The 27,796-nt window shown below is 32.9% G+C and overlaps 1 protein-coding gene across 3 annotated transcripts in view; it reads right to left on the reverse strand.

Annotated features, from left to right (window-relative positions):
• Positions 1-27,796, reverse strand: part of CLASP2 (cytoplasmic linker associated protein 2) — a 149,675-nt gene that overhangs the window by 39,164 nt on the left and 82,715 nt on the right. For all 3 annotated transcript variants that reach the window (XM_023535014.1, XM_011363366.2, XM_011363291.2), the window contains exons 18-24: positions 27,422-27,595; positions 16,374-16,475; positions 10,636-10,806; positions 10,095-10,202; positions 5,601-5,707; positions 2,310-2,554; positions 996-1,059 (exon numbers count right to left, since the gene is read on the reverse strand). In XM_023535014.1, coding sequence (XP_023390782.1) covers positions 996-1,059; positions 2,310-2,554; positions 5,601-5,707; positions 10,095-10,202; positions 10,636-10,806; positions 16,374-16,475; positions 27,422-27,595 — 971 coding nt within the window. The remainder of the gene's footprint in view (positions 1-995; positions 1,060-2,309; positions 2,555-5,600; positions 5,708-10,094; positions 10,203-10,635; positions 10,807-16,373; positions 16,476-27,421; positions 27,596-27,796) is intronic.

A 27,796-nucleotide genomic window follows, 5' to 3' on the forward strand; every position in this document is an offset into this window, starting at 1 on the left:
GGATAAAATAAATATACCTTCTGATAGAGGAAAATCTTTGAAAATTATTGTTTAAAGTATAGGCAATTTATAATCTTTAGCTATATTTTAGATTATATATAAAGTGGGATTTTAATATCTTTAGTGTCGCAGGTAATGAAAATATTGAAAATAAATAAAAGGAGAAAATGATATGTGCAAAATAAAGTGAAGACAATAAAAAAACAGTAAAGTGAAATTCATCAGTATTTTTCTTATAATTTTCCTTCCACATCTCCCTCTCACTTAGGTTAGAAATTCTCATGTTCAGATACCTGGTGTCCTAAAGGAAGATACATAATTAAGTTTTACCATTGTCAAATACATTGCTGAAAACGAAATAAATACATTTTACAGCAGTACTATTCATCAAAGTAACCCAAAACTCCACAGTACACATGCAGATTATGCAGTAATACTTAATTAAATACATTTTAATCTACATTAAAAATTGAACATTTGGAAAAATTTTATGGACTATTTCAACCTACAAAATACTTCTTTTATATTACCATCAAACTATTTTGTGCTTTTGAGTTATTTAATGACATTTTTTTCTACAAAATTATTCTTTTAAGACAATATATTCACTTTAATGTAATATTCACAGAAGAAAATTGAATTAAAAGTTACAAAACTTTTTTCAACTTACCCCAATATTTCCTTTATAAACAGTAAAATGTTTTTAATACAAATACACTTATCCTGACTAATAACAGTTGAGCTTGTAACTAATCCTTCAGTTTTCAGACTTAGATAATCACTCTATCAAGCTTATATGGTTACCAGAGAACAATTTCTAAATTATGTATAATATAAAAAGCTTAATTTCAATTATGTTTGAAAAGATTTTTACCATTCTAGAGCAATAATTAAACAAGAATAGCTTACAGATTCTTTGCTATTATTTTACATTTCTTTTGGCAATATACAAATGACACCTATAGGAGTAAATAATCTTAAATACTAAAACATACCTTGCCATGAGGATCAGCAAACATTCTTGTGAAAATTTCACATAATCTTTTCAGTTCAACTCGACTGTCAAAATAATAAAGTGACTAATTAATATCTTGCTGTAGGAGGAATTCACTTAAAAGTAACCTTACATACCATTGGGCTTCTTAAAAATGGGTAAAAAAATAAGCCCTCAAAATCGAGAAATTTGTGGGATTTACTAGTGAAGGCTAAGTACGATCTTATCAAATACAACAATAATTTTGTTGCAACCCACACTATTTTAGGGTTGGAAGTTATAAGAAAAGAAATACTATTGTATTTCATTAATGTATCATGATATGGGAAACCATACAAATGACATTCTCAGCACATGAATATTACTCTAAATGCTAAGATGTTTTCTTAAATTTTGCCACCTGTGGGCTAAAGCATTTCTAAACTATGCCTACTCCCATGCCATTTAAAATGATACACTGAACCTAATATAACTGAATCTTAATGGGACTGGGAACAATATTATGATGATCTATTGTAGTGATTCATGAAGTGCGATATGCAAACTTTAAAATATATTAGGTATTATACAGATAAACATTTATTTCAAATTATATAAGTGCTAATACTTCCTAAAATAAACACAGTAAATCAAATCCTGATTTTAGATATCAAGTCAGGAAGTAACCCTATATTTTCTACCACAAACTTATGAATGATCTGAAACTAACTTCTTAAAGGAGTAAACTACCGAGGTTTAAAACATTACACAGATAAAAACAATAAAAAAAATTAAGGGTAAAAAGGCAAGCAAAAACCATTATGGAAATGAAACCAAACCTAAGCGAACTACAAACTAGTATAAATGTCTGTCCTTGGAGAAATTCACCCTAATTCCATCTCGTATTACACTAAGAGTCACACATTACATAAATACTAAGAATATACCTTCGCATTTTCAAGTGAATATAAACATTCTTTCCTCTCACTGAAAAACTAATCAGGAATAAATTTTAATAAACCAGTCAGCTTTAATACTTGTGATTTTATTATTTAATTTTTAAAAATGTCATTTTTCATTTAACTTCTATTTGTGAAGAAAGAGTTTCTTTTTAAAATCTTTCTTTAAATAGAGCTATTGAATTTAAAAACTTTTAGTAATGGTAGTAGTATACACAATCCTAAAAGACTTGAGGCTTGGGAAAACATTTTGATACCACCTTCTAAATTGAGGACAAGTCTGTTCCCATACCATTACATCTAAGTGTTATAGAAACGAAGTCAAGTCAAAAAGTGCCAACCTAACAGGATAACTATTTTAAGACAACACAACTCACCTCAGTGTTCTCTGATTTTTCAGTAAGTTCTGCAGACCCAAAAGGCCTTCTTTCCTTTCTGACCAATTGGAACTAGCACATCTATTGAGGACTTCTGCCACATCTTCTGTCTGCCTCATATATGTAGGAATACTACCATTTCGAGAACTATAGGAGCGTTCTGAACAAGCACTGGACGCATCGCTGTTGGCATCATCATCTGAATGCATTCCATATGATTCATATCTTCTTCGAGCAGGTTTTTTCTGTTACACATAAAGATTCTCATTAGCAGTAGCTAAAAGAATATACTAGTATTTCACAATTTCTACTGACCATAAAGGACTGTTTTTTTTTTGTTTTAAAATCAGTACAAAGCATGCTGCTAATCATTATAACAATAAAATGTCAATATTTAGTTTTTCTTCAGAAAATGTTTTAGAAGTTAGTAGAAGATGAAACATCCTTTAACCATGGGAAGTGGTAGAAGTAGAATATGACTACATGAAAGTTCAGATATGTAAAGTGGGAAGTGATCAAAAAATGTGTTTTTTTTTCCCTTTTTTTTCTCCTTTTCATGGAAAATCAAGAACTACCAGATTATAAATGAGCAGAGACTGTACTGAAAATCTGAGTTTGTAAGAATAAAATATTACCTTTTTAAAGGATGAGAATGGATCAGAAAATGGACAACGGATGAAAGAAAATGCATGTTTTCCCCTATGTAAATTTCTTTTTTTCCTGTCTACCTTCTCTTTCCTCTGTTCTCCTTTTATCTCCACTATCACTTCTCTTGCCACTCTTTCTTGCCTTATTCCCAACCCTCATGTCTCCTAGAGAAATAAAATACAGACAAAAAAACGATGAGAACCTGTTTTGTTTACTATTATTTTTTAGGAGGCAAGCTCCTTAAGGGTCCTCCAAGTTTTTTCCAATGAGTCTATAATGTCTATTTGATTAAATGTGATAAAGCATAGACTCTTTTGATTTCTTTACATCTGAAGCTTCTTATTTAATATGTGTAAATACTAATTATACTTTGCATATCAAAAGTGAAATGAGAGTAAATAGCTTATTTGAGATGTCCTGGAAAGAAATGGAAATAAATCTTTATGTAATCTAATACTGAATTCAGGTTGGTGAACAGTGAAGACATGTCCATGAAAATGTTAAGCATGTAATTTAAAACAGTTCTAGCTGGCTTTAAATTCTCCAAATTCTAAAATCTAAAAGAAATATAACTTGATCTTAATCTAAGTAGTTTTTAACGAAGTTTCCATCACTAAATGCCTCATATTGACTTAGAGACACTAATTTAATTTAGAATAGCAGTAATGTGGCATTTCCTGAGTTGGGCTCCAGGATCAATTTTGTTATTGGAATCAGTGTGAATGATATCATCTCATTTGTATGAATTACTCAAGCTTAAATGTGAGAACCCCAATAGGACACTCTATTCAAGTACTATTTCCCTTTCATAATCACATGTACAAAAAAATAAGATGTATGTCTAAAGATTTATTACTTCCACTTGAATTTTTTATTGAGACTATCATCTGTTAAACTGATAAAGCAAAGAAGTAAGTTACGGTATAAGATGTCAGAAAATAGCAATGTCTATACCTTAGTCCGTATGTCTCCTAAGAGCTGAGAGCAGTAAATTTTTAAAGAGAAAAATTGAACACAATGAAGAACATTTTGCTAAACAGCACAATGAATTAGGCATAATTGTATATACATATAAACAATGCCCATAATCAGAAATGTTTTTTAATATATAGTTACATAAGAACTGCTTATTAGCAGCCTATATCTTTACCTTGCCAATAACCTAGTCCAAAGAGAATTACCTAAGTTACAAAAATTCCCTTAACTAGTTTTCCCAAAGGAACACAAGTCTTCTTCCTATTTGGATCCTTTTGTTGTCTTCAAAGTTAATTTTATTTCTATGATTTTTCCCAAGGTCCTAATTAGGCTTAATAGTTGGAAAGTCCTTTCCTAAAAATTAATAGTTAACACTGGAATATGTCTATGCTATACAAATAATGGAAGTAGATAGAATCAACTTATTGGAATTCAGCTTTTAGCCCTGGTGGTTAAATATTATTCCTCATATAATTCAAACATAACATCTTAGTATTTTGAGTAATAGTTCAAGAAAAACCCATTTAATTTATAAAATTTATGTGAGAAGAATTTAAGTGATAAGTCATCCACTTAAAAAGAAACTAGGAAATATGAATTGAAAAATATATTGATGAGAAATAGTAAATTTGAAACATGTGACTGAGTTAATATCCTGAGAACAAGATGTGATCAATATATCTCATGTCCACAAGAACAAAGTTCTACTTAGCTATATTTAATAAAAAAATAATCAAATGACTGAGGTAAAGGGAAAAATTCAGCACATATAGACTGTTACGGCAGAACTAAACATATGGTTAATTTAACGTATTATAGCTATGACTGATAACTATTTTTTTAAAACTTGTTTTTCAAATCTGTGTGGCAAACCTGCCTTATATCAACACTGGTTAAGATGTGATTTAGTTTTAAAAGGCACAATGTATTTTTCTATTTCAAAACAAAAGATGAGGTCTTTTATCAGTTCTGGATAAGAAAATGAGTAAAAATGCTTCTCAATCATAGGATTAATATGCTTCAAAAGTGAAAGTATCATACTTAATTGATGTGGAAAATTGGCAAAAACCAATTACATTGTCTCAAATGATACTTCCTTCATAATTTTAAGTGAGAAAAACAACAGTGATACATGCACAGCACTCTTCTGACAAAGTACCATGGATCTATGGATTGTTTTTAAACTGCACTGTTAAATGTGTCAGGCATAAAGAGCCAGGAATATATCTTAAATACTTAAATACTTATATACTATCAGTTTAGAAAATACAAATAAGTAAAAGACTAAACAAAATCTTACTCAAGTGAAACAATCCCTAAATACTCAAGGTCAAGCTAGCCTAGAAATTATGTGCTTGTAGTATATATATGTATATTCTAATCTATCTGCCCTCTCAGGATAGTTACACTGCATAAAACACATCAAATACATCAATATTTATATTCCTGACATCCCATCAATTACTACTGGCACTTGCTTAAATTTCTGACCAATTAATAAAGATCAATAATAAATTATACAGCTCTGCTTTTGACACTGCCCAAATCTTCCTGAATTCAATCCACAAGACCTTTCCCATCTCCTTTCCCACTCTGCTAGCCCGGCTGACACATACATTACTTTCACAATTGGAACATCTATAAAAATAAGGAAATGGAGAAGAATACCAAGGCATCTGCTACTGCCTCCTCCACATCAGAACCTGTGTTCAGGACTCGCATTGCACTGACAGAAGATGACAGTCGGCTTGATTGGCTGATCCCATACCCTGGACCTAAGTCATCAGAAGAAGGAAAACAGTTTTGAGAAAGTCATAAATGTAACAGTGTCGGGTTGAAAAATTTAAGATCCTTAAGGGGAAGAAAAAAAAAAAACCAATGGGGAAAGCATTTTAAAAGCAGTATTTTATTTTCTGGGTACATATAGTTCTTAGTTAAATAAAAGGGTAAAGGCAATTAAAATTACTGACAATGTATAGAAACTAAATTTAAAGAATAGTAGCTACAATACATTTATAACCAGAAGATAGAAGAAAGCATGGTGGCCAACTAAGGGCTTGCAAGTCTGTAGCCCTGTAATCAATCCAGCTCTATTAGTCAGGCAAATCTCATCCAAATGGGTGAGCCCAGAATGAAGTTCAATCTTCAAACCAGTAATGATTAAGAAGCTCAATAAAGCCACACCAGGAATTTACAAGGGAAAACCCCTCTAATTATTATCTCTCTTCCTTCAAGATAAGCTGATTTCATTCTATAACTATTACATATCATTTAATATTTGTTAAGCACCTACTATGTGCTCGACATTCTGAGGTATGTGAAGACAAACCAGAAATGAGTTCTCCCCATCAACTACTTTCCACACCATCATTTACAATTAAAACACTTCATCCACCATTTTGGTTTTTTTTTTTTTTAAATGAACAAAGATGAGATACATAACTGAGAACATAAAACAATTCAATATTTAAAAATGACATAACTTAGGTTATACTAAAGAAAAATGTCCATCTGCCAGTGAGAAAAATGTTCAAATAAGATTGCTGAAGGGGAAACAGTTACTTAGGGAAAAATAAAAATAAGAGAAATGATTTATTTTCCAACAAATTAAATTTAAATTTAAAAATCAATTTTAAAACATAAATTTTATTTAATGGGAACTGAAAAGGACAAAAATCTGAGATGAATGCACAGATGATAGTGAAAATGTACTCATCCTTCACCTGAGGCCCCATATACATCGGGGGCGTAGAGGGCACCAGTAGATCTGGAATGGTGTCTGGAGGCTGGAATAACAGGACCATACAAACCTCATCTATTACCACAGAAACAAGGAATAGTGGCAGCACTACAGTTAGGCAAGGAGAGTTAGTTAACACGATTTAGTTTACGATTAATAGGTAAGGATCAGAATATTGCCAAATAGGGTAACTGAACATTAGCATTGCAATATCATCCTTGACACAAAACAGATTTTACACCTAAGGGGACAGACATAAGCCCACAGGAGACAAAAAAAGCAAGTATTCAAATGGAAGGAAATGTCAAAAGTACAAGCATGAAACAAAAAAATGAACGCTGTAGTTAAAAAAAAAAACCATATGGTAACCAGTAATCAATAATAATTCTATGTCCTCTAATCCTGAACCCAATGACACAATTATTACTGTTCCATTTTTTTGATGGGTAAACTACAGCATAGAGGTTAATTAACTTGATCAAAGCCATACTGCTAGAAAGTGATATACCTCAATATCTGTACTCTTTTAAGGCCTTTGCTCTTAAACATCTTACACTTGCCATCTTCATATTGTTCAAAAGATAACGTACCTCATTTATTGCAACACAAACATTTTCCATATGGTCTGCAGAATACAAGTTCTACATTCAGTAGAACTTTATGTAAATATCAAAGCAATTTGAACATCAAAAAATATTAATAATTTAATTAAAAAGCCTGGAAATGCATGACATCTTCCTATATTTATGACATGTTTCTCTAAATCTAAATTTATCATATTTAAAGTTTTAGATCTTAAAATTCTGATTTTTTTATATTGCCATAAAATCAACTTTTTTCTTACATACAGAAACAAGCCAGGAAAAATTCATTTTAATATTTAATGAAATATATTACTCTTATTTTAAGTTCTTCAGATATTAGAGCAAGTAAAATACTTTTATTACATGAATCACTCCTTTGCCACAGGACCGTAATGAACAAGAAAATGATCAAAAAGATTGACAGAAAGGATTAAATAGAAACTATGCTGCATAAAATGTTTATTCATACCCTAAGGTGACTGATATCGTTAGTTAAAACACACTAAAATATAGTTAGTTTAATTTTGGTCAACAGAAATGCTTTCTAAAGTGGTGAGAAAGAGTTAAACCCATATGGCAATGCCTTATGGATGAAAATCTCTGAAAAACTTTATGGAATCAATAGTTATCTGTGACTGAAGATAATAGGTAAGAGACACTACTCATGTGCTTGTCATAATGTAAGTCTTTTTTTGAATCTTAGTTCTAGAAATAAAAGGAAACTAAGCATACAAGTTCCAGAAAAGTCCAGCTTTGCTCAGCTCTGACTTATTTTTGATGCTTTAGGGCCCTCACACTGGCCTAGTGCAACAACTGAATGGATGACAAGCTACGGGATTCATCTGCTGAATGGCAATATTCAAGTCAGAGGCAACAAAAGGATTCATTAAAGAGAGACAACAGAATACAGGCAAATATAGCAGAAAATGCAAATGGGGAGAATACTCTAATCTCTGTGAGTGCTACCCTTCCTTAATCCCTGTGTAAGAGTTAATCTGCTACTTTACTATCCAGTATCCATATGTAAATAAAAGGACTAGAAAAATCGATTAAAAAACCCCTACCGTATATAATTAAAAGGCTTAATCATCTTTAATCCAAATAGAATTTCATTAGAATCAGGAAAACTGCTTCTTTCAATAATAAAATTTAAGTGATTTAAATTGTCAAATGGAGGCTTGAGATGAATCTAGAAACTTAATGGCTAGATAACGTATGTCTTTAAAAGTAGGCGTATTAACGATGTTTACTTTTAAACTAATTGTTTGTTATAATTTTTTGAATAATTTCTATAAACATTTTCTATCAATTCTGCAGTATTATCATTTTACAAAGGCAGGTGTTACACCATTAAAGCATAACAAAAGTATTTCTAGGTAAGCTATCAGAGCTTCCATGGGAAGGGGCAGAGGAGCAATAGTGGCAGTAGTGGTGGCAGTGATGATGACCACTGTGTACCAAGCACTGCTCTGAGGGATTTTTTTAATGTATTCTCTCATTTATAGAATCTTTGAAATAAGCCTAAGAAGTATATGCTATCATTATTCTAGTTTACAGATGAGGAAATCCTGGTACAGAAAAGTTATAGAGCTGGGATATGAACCAAGGCCATATGACACTAGAACATATGCTCTGAAATGACCATGCACCCACACCACTTCCTTCAGTTCTTGAAGGTGGCATGCTTATTTTATACAAATGTAGGATTTATTTCATTTCTTAAATATATACATGTGCATACACAAACATACACAGATACTCTATAGATTAAGACTATTGCATATGAATTAAAAATATCTTTGGTAAAGAAGGGAAAACTCTTTGGCATCTGGTACATATGGCTGAACAATAAGAGTTGAGAATATCTGTGTCTGTGTCCCCAGCTCAGTGGGGTTTTCTAGGTCAGTACAGGACAGTCTAATGATTTGGTGAGCCAAATGACTCAGAGAACAAGAAATTAATCTCTGAAAATTCTATACATGTCTATCAAAAAAATAATAACTCTAATATACAATGATTAGAACTCTGTTCCACTTAAGTGTCACAAAGTCTGAAGAGCAACTATTAAGTATTATTACCTACATTTTATGGAATTAAAAATCTGAAATAGCTATATGAATATGAATATAAACAAAGTACTAGTTAAAACTTTAAAGGATCATGCAGAAATTCTAAAGATTTTCAATGTAAAAAATACTGCCTTTCCAATTATTCTAAAATACTAACAGTTAAAATAAAATCACTTAATATTTTTATAATAGAGGTAAAGGTAGTATTATAATCAAGGTTACAATATAATCTTTATAATTAAGACAGATAAGTTTTACAGCAGTGATATGACATAAACTATAATATAAGGGAAATAACTGTCAAATGGTAAAATACTATAAAATGTTAATTCTCCCCATTTTAATAAGCAGTTCATATATTATTTAGTAGCACTCTTTCTAATAACCTAAGTTAAATGTCTAAGTTGAAATGTCAGTATTTCTGCTGAAAAAGACAAAAATATTCATTTAACAAACTAAATAGTCTATATTGAGAATAAATATTTCTTTACATTTTATAGGTTAAGAAAAATTTTGAATTTAATATTCTATAGTTTAAATCTGTGTGATAGTTACTCGATTATGTTTATACAATACCTAACTTGCTCATTTAAGTAAATGTCAGAGGAATGTCTTGAACATCATTTTCTGACTTTCTCAAAAAGATAGACAAGAGATAGAGGAGAAGATACAGTCACTGAAGAAAGCTAAATCCAGGGTATGCTGAGGTTATCAGACTGTGATAACAAAAGTGGAAAGTAATGCATCTCACATCTGCCCAAATACTTACCGAGGGGCTGAAAAGAGCGAACAGGACTTGTATCCCGGCTGCTCTCTCGACTGGCTTCCCGGCTGCACCCTTGACTCACACTTGGTCGAGGAATACGACTGCTTCGGGCTGATATGAAGCAATGGCAGCATTGAAAGAGAGAAAACAGAAGGTAGCATTTGCATTTTGATCTTTTGGTTTTATTTTTCTTTCTTAAAAACTGATTAATAACAAGTTTTTCTAAGGTTGGGAAGAAATTATTCTTGATGAAGCATTACCAGGAACAGTTAAATTTCCTGAATACAGTTTCTAGTTTGAATGAGACTAGAAGGATAAAATAATATTTTACTAAAATAAAAAGGCTACAAATAAGAGGTTTAAAACAAATGAATTATACTTGCATGATAAGCTATCTATTTTAATTTATAACCTGTATTTCAACTTGTCTTGAATTTTAAGTTGTTCTCCTCTAACTTATAAGTGCCTAATCAAAATCTTCAATGCTATCAAAGCCTGAAATACAAAAGAAATGAGGTCCCAAGTCTCACAGAGAAAATCTTACCCACTGAAAGCCTCGATGGACTAGCCTCTCTGCTACAGCCCTGGCTCCGTGGTATCTTGCTTCTCTTCTGTGCTGAGGCTGAATTGACCAGGACTCTCTGAACACCAGAGCTCACAGTGGAAAGGGCTGTTGTGGTCAGAACTCTACCTGGAGACCCCGACCGGCTGCCAGCTGAACACCAAACACACATATGAATGTTAAGATGTGAATTCCAAGAGAACTTGTTGAAAGGATAAAATTCAAGAAATACGTCTGAGAAAACAGTGCTAGTATAGCACGTTCTAAGTTCAAAGGAAATGGAATGAGGAAGATTTATATATAATCACAACCTGGAAAAAAAAGGTATACTATATATATTAGGACTAAGTGGTAAATCTTGTAAAATATATTTTCAGTTTTGGGGGATATAAGATGCTATGTTTAATAAGGACAACATTATTGTGATTTTTAGAACAAATATAAAAGATTTCCAAAGAAATTATTTTCTGATAATACAGTTTATATGGCTAAAGCCATATATTTAAAAGGAAAAAAAAATCAATAATTCTATTACTATCATTTTTAATATAATGAAAATTTGCTTCATGTTAAATGTTTGCCTGCTGAGATGCTTCTGAATGGGTATTAACAAAGTGATCTATCTTACTACTATACATATAAATTTTAATTTTTACAAAATTAAATTTTGTTTACGAAATTGGGCTAGCTGAAAAAGAATCTTGCTTTTTGCTCTTTGCCTTCAAATAGCAAAGGGATCTTGGGTGGCCACGGTCTGGTATGTAGATGCATTAGTACTGAGGGTAGAGCAGGACCAACAGGCAAATGTCAAAGAAGTCAGATCCTTCCCAAACTAGCGATATTCAGTCTTGGAAGGCAGAGGATATGTGGTCAGGGAGATAGGGAGAGAGAGCTGGACAAAATCTCAGAGACTGAGGCAAGGGTTAAAAAAAAAAAAAGGTAAGAAACATGGTTTTAAACTAGAATTGCATGGGTTAACTTTTAAGGGGATGAGTTCCCTGTCAACCAAAACATTTCAATGGAAAAAAGGATAAGATAACTGCAAGATAAACTCTAACTCTGGATTCTAAATGGTACAGCATTACAGGAAAGTTGAACCAGCACTTAAATAAATCTTCACGAAGGCAACTTTTCCCCTTTGGTGGAGTACTATTTCTCCTATCCAGGAGGGCAGTCACTGCTCACCTTGTGTAATCCTTCCCAATCATAATTCAGTTCCACAGAGCAAAGATTAAAAACTCAAATGCAAATGGGGACAAGTGGGGGATGTCAATAAGAGCAGAGTGCTGAGTGTAAGGCAGGGAGTGGTGACTTTTTAGTTCCAGCCAGCTCTGTCTTGAGGGCAGGTTTGGTTTTTTTTTTTTAAAGAAAGCTTTAGAATTTCCTCATTTATCATTTGTGTAGACCAAAAAATATATGAAAGAAAGCAAGCAGGCTGGATGTGGTCCATCGGCTGCTGATCTATGTGACCCTTGCTATAGTTTTATTGGTACGGTCTTACTGAATACAATTTAAACTCATGCTTAATTCCTAAACATTACTAGCACACAAAATGGAACTTAACTTCCACTGGTTATAGCAATACTGTCAAACAAAGCAGTGTTTCTGATGAAATTAAGAACTTACTATTTGAGTAGAAAGAATTCTAAATTATTGTAGGGAAATTATTCAAGTCTACTTTAAAAATGATGGTCCATTTGAAATGTTTCATGATGTTTCAGGTGAAGAATCTTTATATCAGGTTTCTTTCAGTGATAACCATAAGGATACTCACAAGGCACCTGTTTCTCCATGCAGTGTCTAAACTAAACATACACACCAAAACATCCAAACACCCAACATGCCACAAACGCACAATGCAAGATAAGCTGATGGAATATTTTATGGAAACACTTGCAACAATATAAAATGTGTAAATAATGAACTGAACATGTACAATATGGTATTCAGTTAAAACTAATACAAATTTAGCGGGTAGAGGTATTGGTAGAAGACTAGAGTGTTCCTTGAGTGTGGGTCTATTCAGCAGACAGGAAACATGCAGTACAGAAGCAGAAAAACCACTTCACTTGTTCTAGATTTATTGATTTTTATCAAAATAATACAAGCTCACCTTCTATACATTTAAATTCGTTCATGCCCTCTCCTAGGATATATAATTGGCAGTATTCATTTTGCTTTAATCATTATCCTCTCTCCTCCAATGGCCCCCTAACCCCTACCCTAAGAATGATACTTCCAGTGCCAATGGCTCATTTGGAATTATTTATACTTAGAAGAAAATATCAAGGCTCTTTACCCAGCAGAGAACTACCAAGGCTAATTATTTCTTCTAAGAAAACCACAGAGTTGATTTAAAAAGGCGGGGGAGGTATGATATATCTAGGAAATAGCATGCTACTGAAAAATACTTGAATTTGCATAACTTGAAATTGGATACCTCTTATGCTGCCTAAAGTTTTCAAACTACCATTTTATACTTTTTATGAGATATTTTCAAGGCACTACTAACGCTCCTTTGCTTTCAAATGTTTATACTTGTAGAATCAACTTGGATTTTTTTAAAACTTCAGTGTTTTGGTAATAAGAGACAAGCCAAAGAAAACTCATAATTGTCAATACAGCTACAAAATAAGAATTTCTGCTGAATAGAACCCATTCTTGATAATGAAAATAGGTGATGAAACAATAGATGCACACATAAAGTCTATAGATTCTTACCACCAATGGTATTAGCAGATTGTGATCCTGAACAAGTGTAAAGGCAGAATTAGGGTAAGGGTTATAATCCATGAAGAGGGGAGGAGCAGATTTAAAATGGATGGCAGATGGAAATAAGAAAGCTTTAGTCAGTTCTTAGAAAATAAAAAAATCCTAAAGCAAAACAAAACAAACAAACAAACAAACAAAAAAACACCTTAAAAAAAAAAAAATCCCCAAACCATAGATGTCTGTAACAAAAGCAATACATTTAGTAGCTTTTACAGTGGATAAACCGAAATCAGACACTCATGTACAAAGCAGATGAAATGAAGTTGCAAAAATAAAATGTAAACTCTTCAGCTTTTCTTCTGATGGCCTAAAATCTGAATAATTAAATGTTTAAGTTTTTATTTAAACATTTAACCTAAACCTACAGGTAAGGAAGAACTACGACATCTTATAGCTGAAGAAAAATTACACGAAAAAGCTACGAATTTCTTTTTTCTTACAACAGAGAAAAAAACAAATGGCAGAGGGTGAGTTGGCGTGGGGAGACAGTTTCTGATAGGCTGTATAATCATTTGTACACAACCAGTCACTACCAACAACAAAAAAAGACACAATCCTTACATAAATATAAATCTGAAAGTCTCTCCACTAGGTCTGCTTTTATTTATTTTGGTTAGCCATGAGAACACACCTGCTTTGATCCAAGAGGTTTTTTTTCCCCTCCCCTAAATGGTGATATAAAAATATGGAAAGATCATGCAAACCCTAATGGATTACTTTACAACAAAGTGAAGATGGAGATCACAGCAGTATTTCTATGCAAATATATTGTAAAGAAACTTGCATCAAATTATATAGGACCACAATATCTTTTTTCCAAAAGAATTTGGAATGGAACATATAGTCATTCAAATAAATAAGCAAGCAAGCAAACAACAACCTTTCCAATATGATTTAAAACCTATGTGATTGTATAGCAGGAATGTCTTCTAATCTTAAAATCCTACTTAGGTCTAAAAGCCCATTATGTTCTCACACTTTAGGAGAAGATCTGAAGTACTGCGGATTTGGTTTCAAAGCGAAAAGTCACATGTAAAAGAATTATGCTACAGTCTACTGAAGTGATCAGTAGTTATAACTAAAAGAGAGATCCTTAGTAATATATTAAAAAACCATACACGAAGCACTCTGAATCTTTGCCATGTGTTCAATCTTCATGCTTTAAATTTCTTAACTTTACTATTATTTATTTCTTTGTATCTTGAAGGCCATAAGAATAACAAGGTACAGAAGTACACAATAGGAGTATAAAATTCAGTTGACATTAGGTTAAAAACAACGAGGACAATTTTATCAGCTAAAATATATATAGTGCTTATTCTGGGCCCAGAAATAATATACTACATCATTTAATCTCCACAACAAACCCATGAGATTATCCTCTTCATTTTACAACTTTTAAAAATCTGGTAGTCTTGATCCAAATCTGGGTAGTATGGCTCTAGAGTCTGTGGTTTAAATCAATACTTCTCAATCTTTTTTGTAACACGAATCACTTGGTGATCTTGTTAAAGACTGTATTCAGTAGCTCTGTGGTGGCATGAGATTGTGCATTGTAACTAGGTCCTGGATGATGGTGATGCTGGTCTGGGCACTATATTTGGAATGATGAGGCTCTAAACTATGATGCTACATTGCTAATGGTTAAGTTACTTTAAAAAATTACTCCAAAACCACACAAGATCAGGGATATATCTGATACGATCTATTCCTAATCGGGGTAGGAGAAGAGCTCTTACTCAAAGAGCACTTGCCATTTTTCCTATTTGTATATAATCCTCAAATTTGCAAACCAATTTTACTAAGCATTTCTGCTTATTTTTTGGACTCTTGATAAGTACTCCCATCATTAATCTGCCTGAATTCTTTGGCTTTAGAAAGAGAAGAGGAGAATCTGCTAGGTAGGACTTATGTAATCACCACCTTAGCCTTCTCCAAGCCCAGCTGCCTTTTCCCTGATTCTAAGATTCAGATATCAAGTTAAAAAAAAAGATAAATAAGGCATTGACATTTTGATAAATTACCTAAACAACAGTGAAAGATAGTTAAATCTACTTCTTTCAAAATAGCCAAGAATGTAGAATAACCCCAGAATCGCTTCCCTAGGAAATAATTCCTGTTTGTATAGGTAAGTGCTAATGAAAATCTCTTGCTACAGAGGAATGGGAACAAACTCTTTTAAATTAATAAATGCCATAAAGTCTATGTGTTACTATTCTGGAACACGTAGAAATGGATCATTCATTTTACCTAGATCTCAAAATTGTGCTTTTTAATAACTGGGCTCATAGAAAAGTCAGCTTCCAATGAAACAGCAAAAAATGCAAATCTTAAATTTAACAGGTAATGTAACTGAACTGGTCATTTTTAATTGTCTCCTCACTATGAATTAGTATATAGCCGCCACAAATGTAAGCCATATTCTAACAGATTTTGGGGAGAGTATGAAGATATCACATAGCTGTCCTTGAATAGCATTAGCTAGATGCAACCAGATTTGATACTAATATATGGCCATTACTTTGCCTCTAAAAAGCACAATTTTCCACATTTGCAAGTTTCTAAGTAGACTGTGAAAACCTTAATGCTAAGAGATTTGTGCTATTTAAAATTATCTCCATGCAAAAGTTTGTACAGCAGATGAAGTTTTTCTTCTAAGTGGCAGGTATCAATGATGCAGCCCTAATAACACACCAAAGACAAGACAACACCCACTCAAAAAAATCCAAAACATGCACAACAACTGACCCAAAACATTGAAAAAAATACCTTCATTTTTGTCAGGTGATGATGAACCTAAAGTATAGAACAAGAACTCAGTATGTGGCTTGTCTTTTTAAAATTAGCTTTGTCTTTATCCACTGGTCAATCTCCTAATACACAGTATACAAGCAACACACTTATCCTAACATATTACAAATATAGGAAAACTAACAGACAATACGTACGCTGTGACTGAGACACCATTTTTGTTCGACTTCTTCCTCTAGAATCTGTCTTAGCATTTCCCATGCCAGCAAGTGGTGTTGAAAGCTTTGCTCTCACCCGACCTATGGAATAAAATTATTTATATAATTAAAGACATTTTTCTATAATAATATTCATTAAAGAGGGAAAAAAGTCTTATTATAATTTTCTAATTGAGTGTGCTTTTCAAGTATTGTTAAATTCTATAATAATGTAACCATATGGCACGTAAAGGTTATATGTCACTTAAATTTTTAAAAATACATACTGTTTTTTATGTGTTGTACCATAAGCTAACTTTACTTTAAGGGTAGAGTCAAACTAAAAGATTTACATTCTTAATTTGATTAGTCTAGTTATAAATAAGACAATTACCATAGGCATGCCACTTGTTTCTCAAATGGAAGTTCCAATTCTAAAATTTTAGTATCCAAGAAATTTATTTTCGAATCCTATATGTAATTTAAATATAAGCCTAATCTTAGAAACAACTATCCAAACAATCCTTCTGACTGAAAATGTACTTCGATGAGCAAGAAAAGATACTACTAGGTAAAATATTTAATCTTTTCATCCTGTGCTAAACTTCAGATTACTACAAATGTATATGGACATGTTGACAATTCTCTTCCCCTAACCAATCAATTTCATTTATAATTGGCACTTTTCTCAATACATTTCCTTCTCTACCTTGAAGTTGTACTCCTATCTCCTCTACCACTGCCTCATCCCTGCTCCACAAAACCAAGCCACAGCATCTATTTCTAGAACCAAAGGAGATAATGCTTATCAAAATCCTTAAGTAAACTGTCATTAGTAAAAACAAAAATATATTACAAGCAGGTACTTTGGTGTGCTTAAGCATCAGTCTCAACCACTATCAAATAGGAACCAATACCAAACATAATCAAAAAGAAGGGCTCAGAATCCTTTTTATTAAAAGGTATGATTTGTAGGGTAATCACAATATACTAGCTATCCTGTTATGGCTATATAAGTCAGGAAAAAATATCTTGAAGAGTAAGAAGAAATTACAAAATTAAGAACTTTTTAAAAAAATTAAGAAAGTATAAAATTAAGAGAGTAAGAACTAGGAATGAGACAAAAGTAAAACCAGAAGTATAGTTGGTAGAATGCTAGAGTATTTTAGAGTAGGAAATACTGTTCTCCTGATTAAGAAGTAAAACAGAAAAAAAAAATTTTTTTTGAAATGAAGAATTTATCCAGTATAACAAGGAGATTAGGGTAAGTTAAGTATTTTGATACTACCATTCTATATTACAATGCCACACTTCCAGAAACCATTTTCATAGGGTATTCCGACTTAAAATCTAAAATATGAAAATATTTCAAATATATCAGAGTAAATGAGACCAAAATACAAGTTAAATCTATTTGGTTTTTGTATTAGAAGAGAGGGTCACACCACGTAGAAGTTAGGGGGAGAAAAATGTATACCCAATCAGAGATTTAATAAGACAGCCTTCAGGCAGGATAAATATAAAAATGATTTTTTCCCTTCTATAAATTTGAATGCAATAAGTAATAATTTTTTGAGTACGTTGGCTCAATAAAATATACCCAGCAAGTTTTTGTAATCTCAAATTCAAAGATGCATTTAAAAGCTGACTAAATAAATGTATTTCAACATTGATGATACTCGAACTCCAATAATAAAGCAATGGCACATGCTTCCCCAAAGTATAAGTGAACTGGCATAAATTAAAAAATAAAACACAAAATACAAAAGAAAAGCATTAATGCCACTATTAAAAAAATGAATCTATGTGCTAACTTTATACTAGATATTATTAAACATGTTAAGCAGTTATGGTTTCCCAGCATGAGATGATCAAGGTACAAAGCAAACTCCAGGATGAAGAATTAAAAAAAAAAAAAAAAAATCCATATACATAACTAATGCAACCAAACATAAAATGTAGAAGCTACTACAGCTGGCAAATTATATATATTTGCAAAGAAATTAGCCTATTTTAGTTTTTAATATTTAATTCCTACTAATAAAAATATTAACATAGAGGTATTTGTGTTACTAGCAAAATATATATTTCTTACCATCTTCAGATGCTGTTCCTAAATAAGAGAAATAAAACAATAACATTTCAACAAATTCTGCCAATGCTAATAGTAAGACCTACTTCGCACCTCCCACCCAAGATTAAAATGAAAGGGTAAAAACAAAATCTTATAGTCTCATAGCTTTAAATTAACTTTCAAAAGATTCATTATGAGAAAAAACAAATAGTGACTCACAGCACAAAAAGAGTTTTAACCTAGACAACTGAAAATAGCAAAATCCCACAACATAAACTTTTATCTGCTATATTTCATACTTAAAATTTGAAGTGATAAAGAAAATTAGAGAAATTAATAACTCAAGAACGAAGCAACTCTGCCATTACTTCTCTTTGAAATGAAGATTTTTATAGACCTTTCCAGAGTAAGAATATTTTCTGTGCATTTTCAAAAGTTAGTCCATAAAAGAACTAGAAAAGCTAATTGACAAACATGGGAATCAAATCCATGACCTAGGCCTCATTAACCCAGTATTTTCAGCAAAGCATTATAATATAAAGACCTATCAATCCATCAGCTATTTACTTGACATTTATGTGAGCTCCCTAAGATGTCAATGAAAACGAGCAAAAACAACCAAATACAAATACCATAACTCACTACTACTAAAGGATAATAATAGATACGTCTTTATGTATACAGACATTTTTAAAATATAGGACTGAATATCAGTGAGAGTAACACATAACGAAACATAGGTGATTCTTCAAATAGGCTAATGTTTCTGACCAAAACAAGAAAATATTTTGATCTGAAAAGTGAAAACAATTTGTTTTTAAAAGATCCAGAATCTCGACGTACAACTGATACTGAAAGGTCTCAAATATAAAGACTATCTCATGGTAAGCTTTCATTTCATTCAATGATTTTTTAAATTTAATTAAACATTAGAAAAGCACAGAGACTAATAAAATAACACTCATGTACCTAACTGAAGATTAAATGTTCCATTTCATCAGAATGGAAGATACATCAATTTCAGAGTTTATGTAATAACTGATAGAAAACATACAGTTCTCCATTTTTCCTAGATTTTATACTGTGACTTACAGATTCAGTATCTTCTTACAAGTTCTTTTAAAAAGCTCAAATTCTTAGATAACATATGGTATCTGATGAAGTGAAAGGAAAAGTGTGAATAATGTGCTATCTAGTATCAGATAAAAAATATCATCCAGACACAAATACCATATTGAACCAAGAACTAGAGATAAACTATAATCATTAGAATACTGAAAAACAAAAAGGCAAAGCTTAAAGTACTCTTAAAAAGATAACTTGCATTTCATATTTATAAATAACCATGTGAATCTGTAAAATATATAATTTGTCTCTTTCTGTATCAGAGTTAGTAAATTAAAGAGTTGAATCAAATGACACAAAATTCCTTCCTATTCTTATGGGTCTAATATTTCAGAGAAAGACTTAAGAAATCAAGATTATTTCTAAGAGTTCAAGTAAAAAATTTTTTTGAGATAACCGATTTAACGTACAACAAACAGTAACCTAGTATTTGAGTAGACTGAGAAACCCCAAAATGGATATGCCTAATCTAAAATTCAATCAGAGAATTATATAGCCATTTTCACATTAAGATTGCTGCTAAATAAGCAGTCTATTTTCAGAAATTAAGGAAATGAACAAAGATATTATACAGAATCCAAGAGACATAAAAATCTTTAGCAATAAAATTAGAAAGGTCTTACCATCCATCTTGTCAGAAGTATCCTCTTTGATGAAAGAGCAAGCAAAGAACAGAGGAAAACTTAGTATACTTGAAAAAAAAGTGATTTTATAAAAGCCAGAAAACATTATTTTTAAGACAGAATTCACAGGAGACATACATATGAAGCATGTTTTCAACTAAAACATATCAAACAAGATGAGGTTCCTATGTAGGATAAAGACTACAAAAACAAAACAAAACAAAACAAAAATTGATAATGAATCTGATTTTCACTAGCACAGGAGAGAAGTTAGTGCCATATCCCAGCCTTGGACTCTTGCTATTATCAGGCAAATCCCCTGCTTTGGTCTTCTGAGTTTCTCCTAATCAAAGAGTCACACCTTGCCTTGCTTGTTCTATTCCTCTGTAGCCCATACATATACCCCAAAATTCTACTCTTTGGCTCTCTTTTCATTATCCTGTCTAGTGCCTTGTTGCTTCCTCACCCTATCCTTTCTTAGAAGTCTCAGGTTCTATAAAACCTTCAGTCTGGATAAACCTAACTAGTCAATTTTTCTGAATCAACCTCCTTCATTTCCTTCCCTTCTACCTCACTGAAACATCATGATGACCCTTTCACATCCAAGGCTAGCTCCACAGCTATGCTCTATACTTCCATTCCTTGTGTCTTTCATGGAATTTTGGCCATAAATTATCTCCTCTCATCCTTGAATTTTAAACTTTTCCTCCTCTACTGACTCTACCACTTTAGTAAACAAACCTATTTAACTCCTCCAATCTTAAAACCAAAAAGTTTATTTCTCTTTAACTACAGATAATTCCTACACTGTTCTTTCACCTCTTTTTTTGACCAAGCACAGCAATAATTTATACAGATTCTCCTTTCAACTTCTTCCTCAATCAACTAAAATCTGACTTCTGTCCACATAACACCACTGAAACCATTTATTTTCTTTTCCATTTAAGCAATTCCACAAACCCAGGTGTTGAGAACAAATATGCATACACATATATGCATACATATATCATGGTTTCCTTAAACACAAGTTCCTATCTCCCAGGATACCAAGTGTCCTCCTCAGAATCAAGTTTTAAAAGGTAAACTTCAAAACACTCATTGATATTCCTATTGCCAAAGGATTCGGCACTTTAACAGAGGAAAAAAACCCAGTGGCAACTGCTTTAAGAAATGTACTGAGCTAAATATTGAAAGATTATAGTAAGAACAATTTTCTGATGATTTTCAAATCTAATATCAAGCATAGATTTCTCTCCTGAATTCTATACCACTATATCTCAATGCCACCAATGTGTGTGTATGCACGTGTGTGTGTGTATCTCACTATACCATTATGCCTCCTGAACAGCTCTAGTTTAATGTCTCATAAGGACTTGAAACTCGAAATGCATAAAACTCAACAAACTTTTAGCTGCTCATCCTTTAGGAACCTAGTAATAGCCTGAAAGACTCTCTGAGTATAGAAGCATATGTCTCAGGATCTGCAGTATCTAGCAGGGTGCCTAGCAAAACTAAGAGCTCACTGAAGAGTTTGTTGAAAACAACAGATAATTCCCTATGATCCATAAATGTTCAGCCATGATGAGCATGGCTCAAAGCAGAACACCAGTCACATGTGTATGAGAAAGCTGAGGGGGTGGGGGGCGGGGATGAAAGGGGAAGAGAGGGATGGAGTGAAGAAAGGAAGAAAGAGGAGAGAGAAAAAAATATTGAGAGAAAATGAGAAAATCCATTATGTAAGTCCTAGAAAGAGCCACAGAAAAGTAGCTCATTGTCCCTGAGTGAATCTGGGCCAGATGAAGAAAAGAGGATAGAGGTACACCTTTCCCTCCTGACCCAACATTCAATTCAAACTTTAAAGAACCAAAAGAAATAAATTAAGTCCACTCATGGCATTATTTTAGGCTTTCTTATGAAAAAACTATGATGAATTGGCTTTCTAGTTCACATTAAAACATTTTAAATACAGTACTTTTTTCTGGTAATAAAAATAATAAATATTGAATATATTTTTATTTTTCAAGACTTTGGATGAATAGGTTTTATTTTGATTTGCTTTCCGGTTTCTTCCCCACTTAAAAAAGATATAAGTAATGTACCATAAAATCCACACTTTTATAGTATACAGTTTGGTGTTTTTAATATATTTGCAAGGTTGTGCAATGCTCATTACTAATTCCTGAACATTTTCATCACTCCAAAAAGGAATCCTGTACCCATTAGGTGTCAATCCCTATTCCTCTCATAGCCCCTAGCAACAACTAATTTTCTTTGTTTCTGTGGATTCACCTATTCTGCGCATTTCATATACATAGATTCATAAAATATGTGGCTGTCTGTGTCTGGCTTTGTGTTTTCAAGGTCTATCTTGCAGCATGCATTAGTACTTCATTCTCATGTACAGTAGTCTCTCACCGGCTCATCTGCAGTTTCCCTTTCCATGGTTTCAGTTACCCGCAGTCAACCAAGGTCTGAATATGTTAAATGGAAAATTCCAGAAATAAACAATTTATAAGTTTTAAATTGCATGCAGTTCTGAGAAGTATGATAAAATTTCCCACTGTCTCATTCCACCTCTCCAGGGACGTGAATCACCCCTTTGTCCAGTGTATCCACCCTGTATGTGCTACTCACCCGTTAGTAGCCATCTCAGTTACCAGATTGACTGTCTCAGTATCACAGTACTTGTGTTCAAGTAACCCTTATTTTACTTAATGATGGGCCCAAAGCACAAGAGTGGTAATACTGACAATTTGGATAAGCCAAAGAGAAGTCATAAAGTGGTTTCTTCAAGTGAAAAGGTATGTATTTATGTGTAGGAGAAAACAGTATACATAAGATCTAGTACTATCCATGGTTTCAGGTATCCACTGGGGATCTTGGAATGTATTCCCCATGGATAAGGGGGGAATATTGTAATGTATTCCTTTTTATGGCTGAATAATATTCCATTCTAGTGTATGGACATACCTGTTTAAACAGTCACCAGTCGATGGACATCTGAGCTGTGCCCACTTTTTGGCTATTATGAATAATATTGCTATGAACATTCATATACACATTTTTATGAGAACATGTTTCATATGAGTATACAGCTAGGAATGGAACTGCTGGGTCACATGGTAACTCTATGTTTACCTTTTTGAGAAACTGCCAAACTGTTTCTATAGTGACTTTACCATTTACACTCCCATCAGCAATTTTGTCATATTTCAACTTCTCCATATCCTTGCCAGTATTTGTTATCCATCTTTTTGACAACACCATCCTAGTGGGTGTGAAGCACTATTTCATTTTGCTTTTGATTTACACTTCCATGCTGACTAATGATGTTGAGCATCTTTGCATGTGCTTATTGGCAATCCGTATGTTGTCTTTAGAGAAATGTCTACTCAAATCCTTTACTCATTTTTAAGTCCAATTGTCTTTCTGTTACTGAGTTATTAAGAGTTGTTTATATATTTGGGATACAAGTTCCTAATCAGATATGTGATTTGCAAATATTTCCCTCATTCTGTATGCCGTCTTTTCACTTCCCTGATGGTACCCATTGAAGCATAAATGTTCTAATTTTGATGAAGGCCAATTTATCTATCTTTTCTTTGGTTTGTGTGTTTGGTGTAGTATCTAAGAAAACATAGCGTAATCCAAAGTCACAAAGATTTACACCTGTTTTCTTCTAAAATACGTTTTATAGTTTTAGCTCTTACATTTGGGTCTTTGATCCATTTTGAGTTAATTTTTTGGATATGATGTGAGGTAGGAGTCCAAATTCATTCCTTAGCATATGGCTATGCAGTTGTTCCAGTACCATTTGCTGAAAAACAATTCTTTCCCCACTGAATGGTCTTGGTATCCTTGTTGAAAATCAACTGACTATAAATATATAGGTTTATTTCTGGACACTCAATTCTATTACACTGGTTTATATGTCCATCCCTATGCCAGTATCACACAGACTTTAGACAAAGTATTGTAGTTTTCTGTGTACAAGTGTGAAAAAAGTATATGTGTATACAGTGTGTATACAGTGTGTGTGTGTGTGTGTGTGTGTGTGTGTGTGTGTGTGTGTGTGTGTGTGTGTGTGTGTGTGTGTAGGTCTCTGGTCCGTAGTTCCTGGCACAGAGCTCCTAAGACTCTTGTTAATTTCCCAAGTGATAAGAGCACTAGGAGTATAGCATCTATTGTTCTGATATTTGGTCTTTGACTTTGGTTCCTGACACAGAGCTCCTAAATCCCTTGGATTTTTCTGGTTAATAGGAGTGTCTTTGGTTCTAATGAGGTGATTCCTGGTAGGCTCCTAAACAACTTCAGGGTGGGGGCTGGTTGCCAGAAAGATGAAGCCACAATTAGAAGCTTGGAACTTTCGGTCCCAACCTCTATCTTCTGGGAAGGAGGGAGGGGCTGGAGACTGAGTTAATGATCAATCATGCCTGTGTGATAAAGCCTCCAAAAAACCCTCAAAATACAGATTCAGAGAATTTCTGGGTTGATGAACATATCCATGTGCTAGGAGGGTGACACACTCCAACTCCATGGGGACAAAAGCTCCTGCACTTAGGACACTTCTGGACCTCACCCCATGTGGCTCTTCATCTGGCTATTCATTCATATCTTTTAAAATCTTTTGTAATAAACAAATAATCTAGTAAGTAGACTCTTTTCCTGAGTCTGTGAGCTGCTCTAGCAAATTTACTGAACCTGAAGAGGGGATTATGGGAACCTCCAATTTATAGCCAACTGGCAGAAGCACAGGTGATAATCTGGACTTGCAATTCATGTCTAAAGTGGGAGCAGGGTAGTCTTACAAAAAACTGAGAACTGAACACATGAGGTCTGTGCTAACTACGGTTAGAGTCATAATCAAAATCAAACTGAACTATAGGACACTCAGCTAGTATAGGAGAATTGCTTGGTGTGCAAAACCCACACATCTGATGTCAGCAGTATTATTAGTGTAAAGGAGAAACGCAGGAGTGGTTTTCCCTAGATAAGTCTTACTGTTTTAGTTATGTTGAGTTGTAAGTGTTTTATCCTTTTTGATGCTATTGTAATTGGAACTGTTTTCTCACTTTCATTTTTGGACTGTTCATTGCTAGTGTTTAGAAATCAACTGATTTTTGTATACTGGTCTTATATTCTGCAAGCTTGCTGAACTCATTAATAAGATTGAATAGTTTCTTTGTAAATTCTTTAGGATTTTCTATATATAAGATTATATTTAAGATCATGTAAATAGAGATAGTTTTAGTTCTTTTCCAGTCTGGATACCTTTTATTTCTTTTTCTTGCCTAACTGACCTTTCTAGAACCTCCATGATAAAGAATAGAAATCCTTATCTTGTTCCTGACCTTGAGGGAAAGCATCCAGTCTTTCACCATTAAGTGTGGTGCTAGCTGTGGGTTTTTCATGGATGCTCTTTATCAGGTTCAGAAAGTTCCCTTCTATTCCTAGTTTGTTGAAGATTTTTTTATTATGAAAGGATGCTGGATTTTGTCAAATGCCTTTTCTACAGCTACTGAGATGATAATGTGTTTTTGTCCTTTATGCTATTAATATGGTATATTACGTTGATTGATTTTCACATATTGAAATAACATCGCATTCCTACCAATGTAATGTTGTAATACAGAAAAGTTTTATGAAAAGCGAAAGCACTAATCAACCCACTGTTGATATCTGTGTTACATCTTTGTCCAGCTCTTCATCTATTTATAATTTTACACAAAACGATGAAATTATCACACATTGGTTGGGAGTCAATATTTGATCTTCATTGCAAATATAACTTGTTAATGATTATGTAGTATACATAAGAGTTACTATAATTTAAACATCCCCCTTTTGTTTATATCAAGGTTGACTCTGATGTCTATTATTAAAAACATGAATATTTTATTTCTTGACATAATTATCTATAAATATTGGATTACTCAATCAAAATTCTAAACATTTAAAGCTTCATGGGTATTACTAAATTGCCACTCAGAAAAGGTATTCCATGATTAATTCACATCAATACTTTTTAACCATGTTCTTTATCAATGGTAGGCACTAACCTTAACTTTCTTGTTATAAATATATTAGCATTTGATTACAACTTAGATTCGCTATTTGTTCTGGTGTTTTGGGGGCAATATTGATATATGCTTTTCTTGAAATACAAACGTAGAACATTTCTCTATAAAAATAAGCTCATCTGTTTCTCAGACATTTTAACTTTTTTTGTAGTATGTGGGAAAACCTTTATTCCTTTTAGTTTTCAGCCACGTGACTTCATAGTTTCATATTTAAGATTTAAATCTGAGGGACTCTTCCCTTGAGGGTTTTTGGCCTTTATGTTTAGCAATTAATTTTTCTACCTGAGATTATATGAACTATATTTTCATCAAGTTGTTTTATGTTTTTGTTCAACATTTTTGTTATCCGGAATAAATTTTTATGGGGTGTAAAACATGATTCTAACTTAATTTTGTACCAAGTTGTAAGCCATGTGTCTAAATATCATTTACTAAATAATTTATCCTTTCCTCATTGAATACAACTGTGCCAAAAATCACGTACTACATTCATACTAAAACATGCCAACTTTATCATGTATTACATTCATATTAAAATCTCTCTACTTTCTATTGTTCCAATGACCTGTCTGCCTAGTTTTCCACCAGTACTACCCAAAAGAAAGAAAAATGAAGCACAAAACAGAGATAAGCAATGTGGATACCCAATCTCAAACTTTAAAGTGGATGGACATTAAACAAACAAACGAACAAACAAACTCTGAATAGCTTTGGGAAATATAAATTTAAGCTTTGATTATGTTTTCCCAGGTCCCTAGAAGTCTTTAACTTCTTGGTAAGGGAACAAAAGTAGGAGAAAGAGAACAAAGAAGCTGGTTACAAAGCCAATTCCCCTCCCAAACCTCCTCAGCAACCAACGGTTGGATGTGGCAGTAGTGCAGGGCTATGAAAATTTTATAGACAAATCATGAAATTAAGAATTGTTCCTTTGATCAAGATGATTAGAAGGACAACAATAGGGAAAAGTGGAAACATGGCAGCTTACATACCTCAGAACTATGTCTCAAGTACGAATCACATTAAAACATATGGATTATCCTTAACTGGCAAGAATAAAATAGAAATGATTAAGCTACCACTACCATTCTGACTTTACTGAGACCTGAGAGAAAACACTGTGCAATTTCCCATAATTAGCTATCTTACCTAGTGATGCATAGGAACCTGGATTCAGGGCACCTGCACCTAACCGCCCACTTCGCATAGACTGTCCAGCAGCATGATGTGCCTTGGCACCAGCAGCAGCATTCACATCAATGTCACTTCGTGAACGCTGTAGGCTTCCTGGAAGGGAACTGGCTTTGCTGCTGCCTGCTGATACTATGGAAAACAAAGCAAAGTAACCTATATTATTTAAATCACTGCAGACAGTATAAGAATTATATAAACTATGAACTAATCCATGATGACAAATGGTTGAAAAGGAAGCAGTGGCCAAATGGACACTAGGAAGTACTAGGAAGTACTTTACAGTATTTTAAAGTCAGAATGTCTCAGTTTCAGTCTTGTCACAACTAAATC

The sequence above is a fragment of the Pteropus vampyrus genome, unplaced genomic scaffold (genome assembly GCF_000151845.1).
Source record: "Pteropus vampyrus isolate Shadow unplaced genomic scaffold, Pvam_2.0 Scaffold1, whole genome shotgun sequence".
In the NCBI taxonomy this organism is placed as follows: domain Eukaryota; kingdom Metazoa; phylum Chordata; class Mammalia; order Chiroptera; family Pteropodidae; genus Pteropus; species Pteropus vampyrus.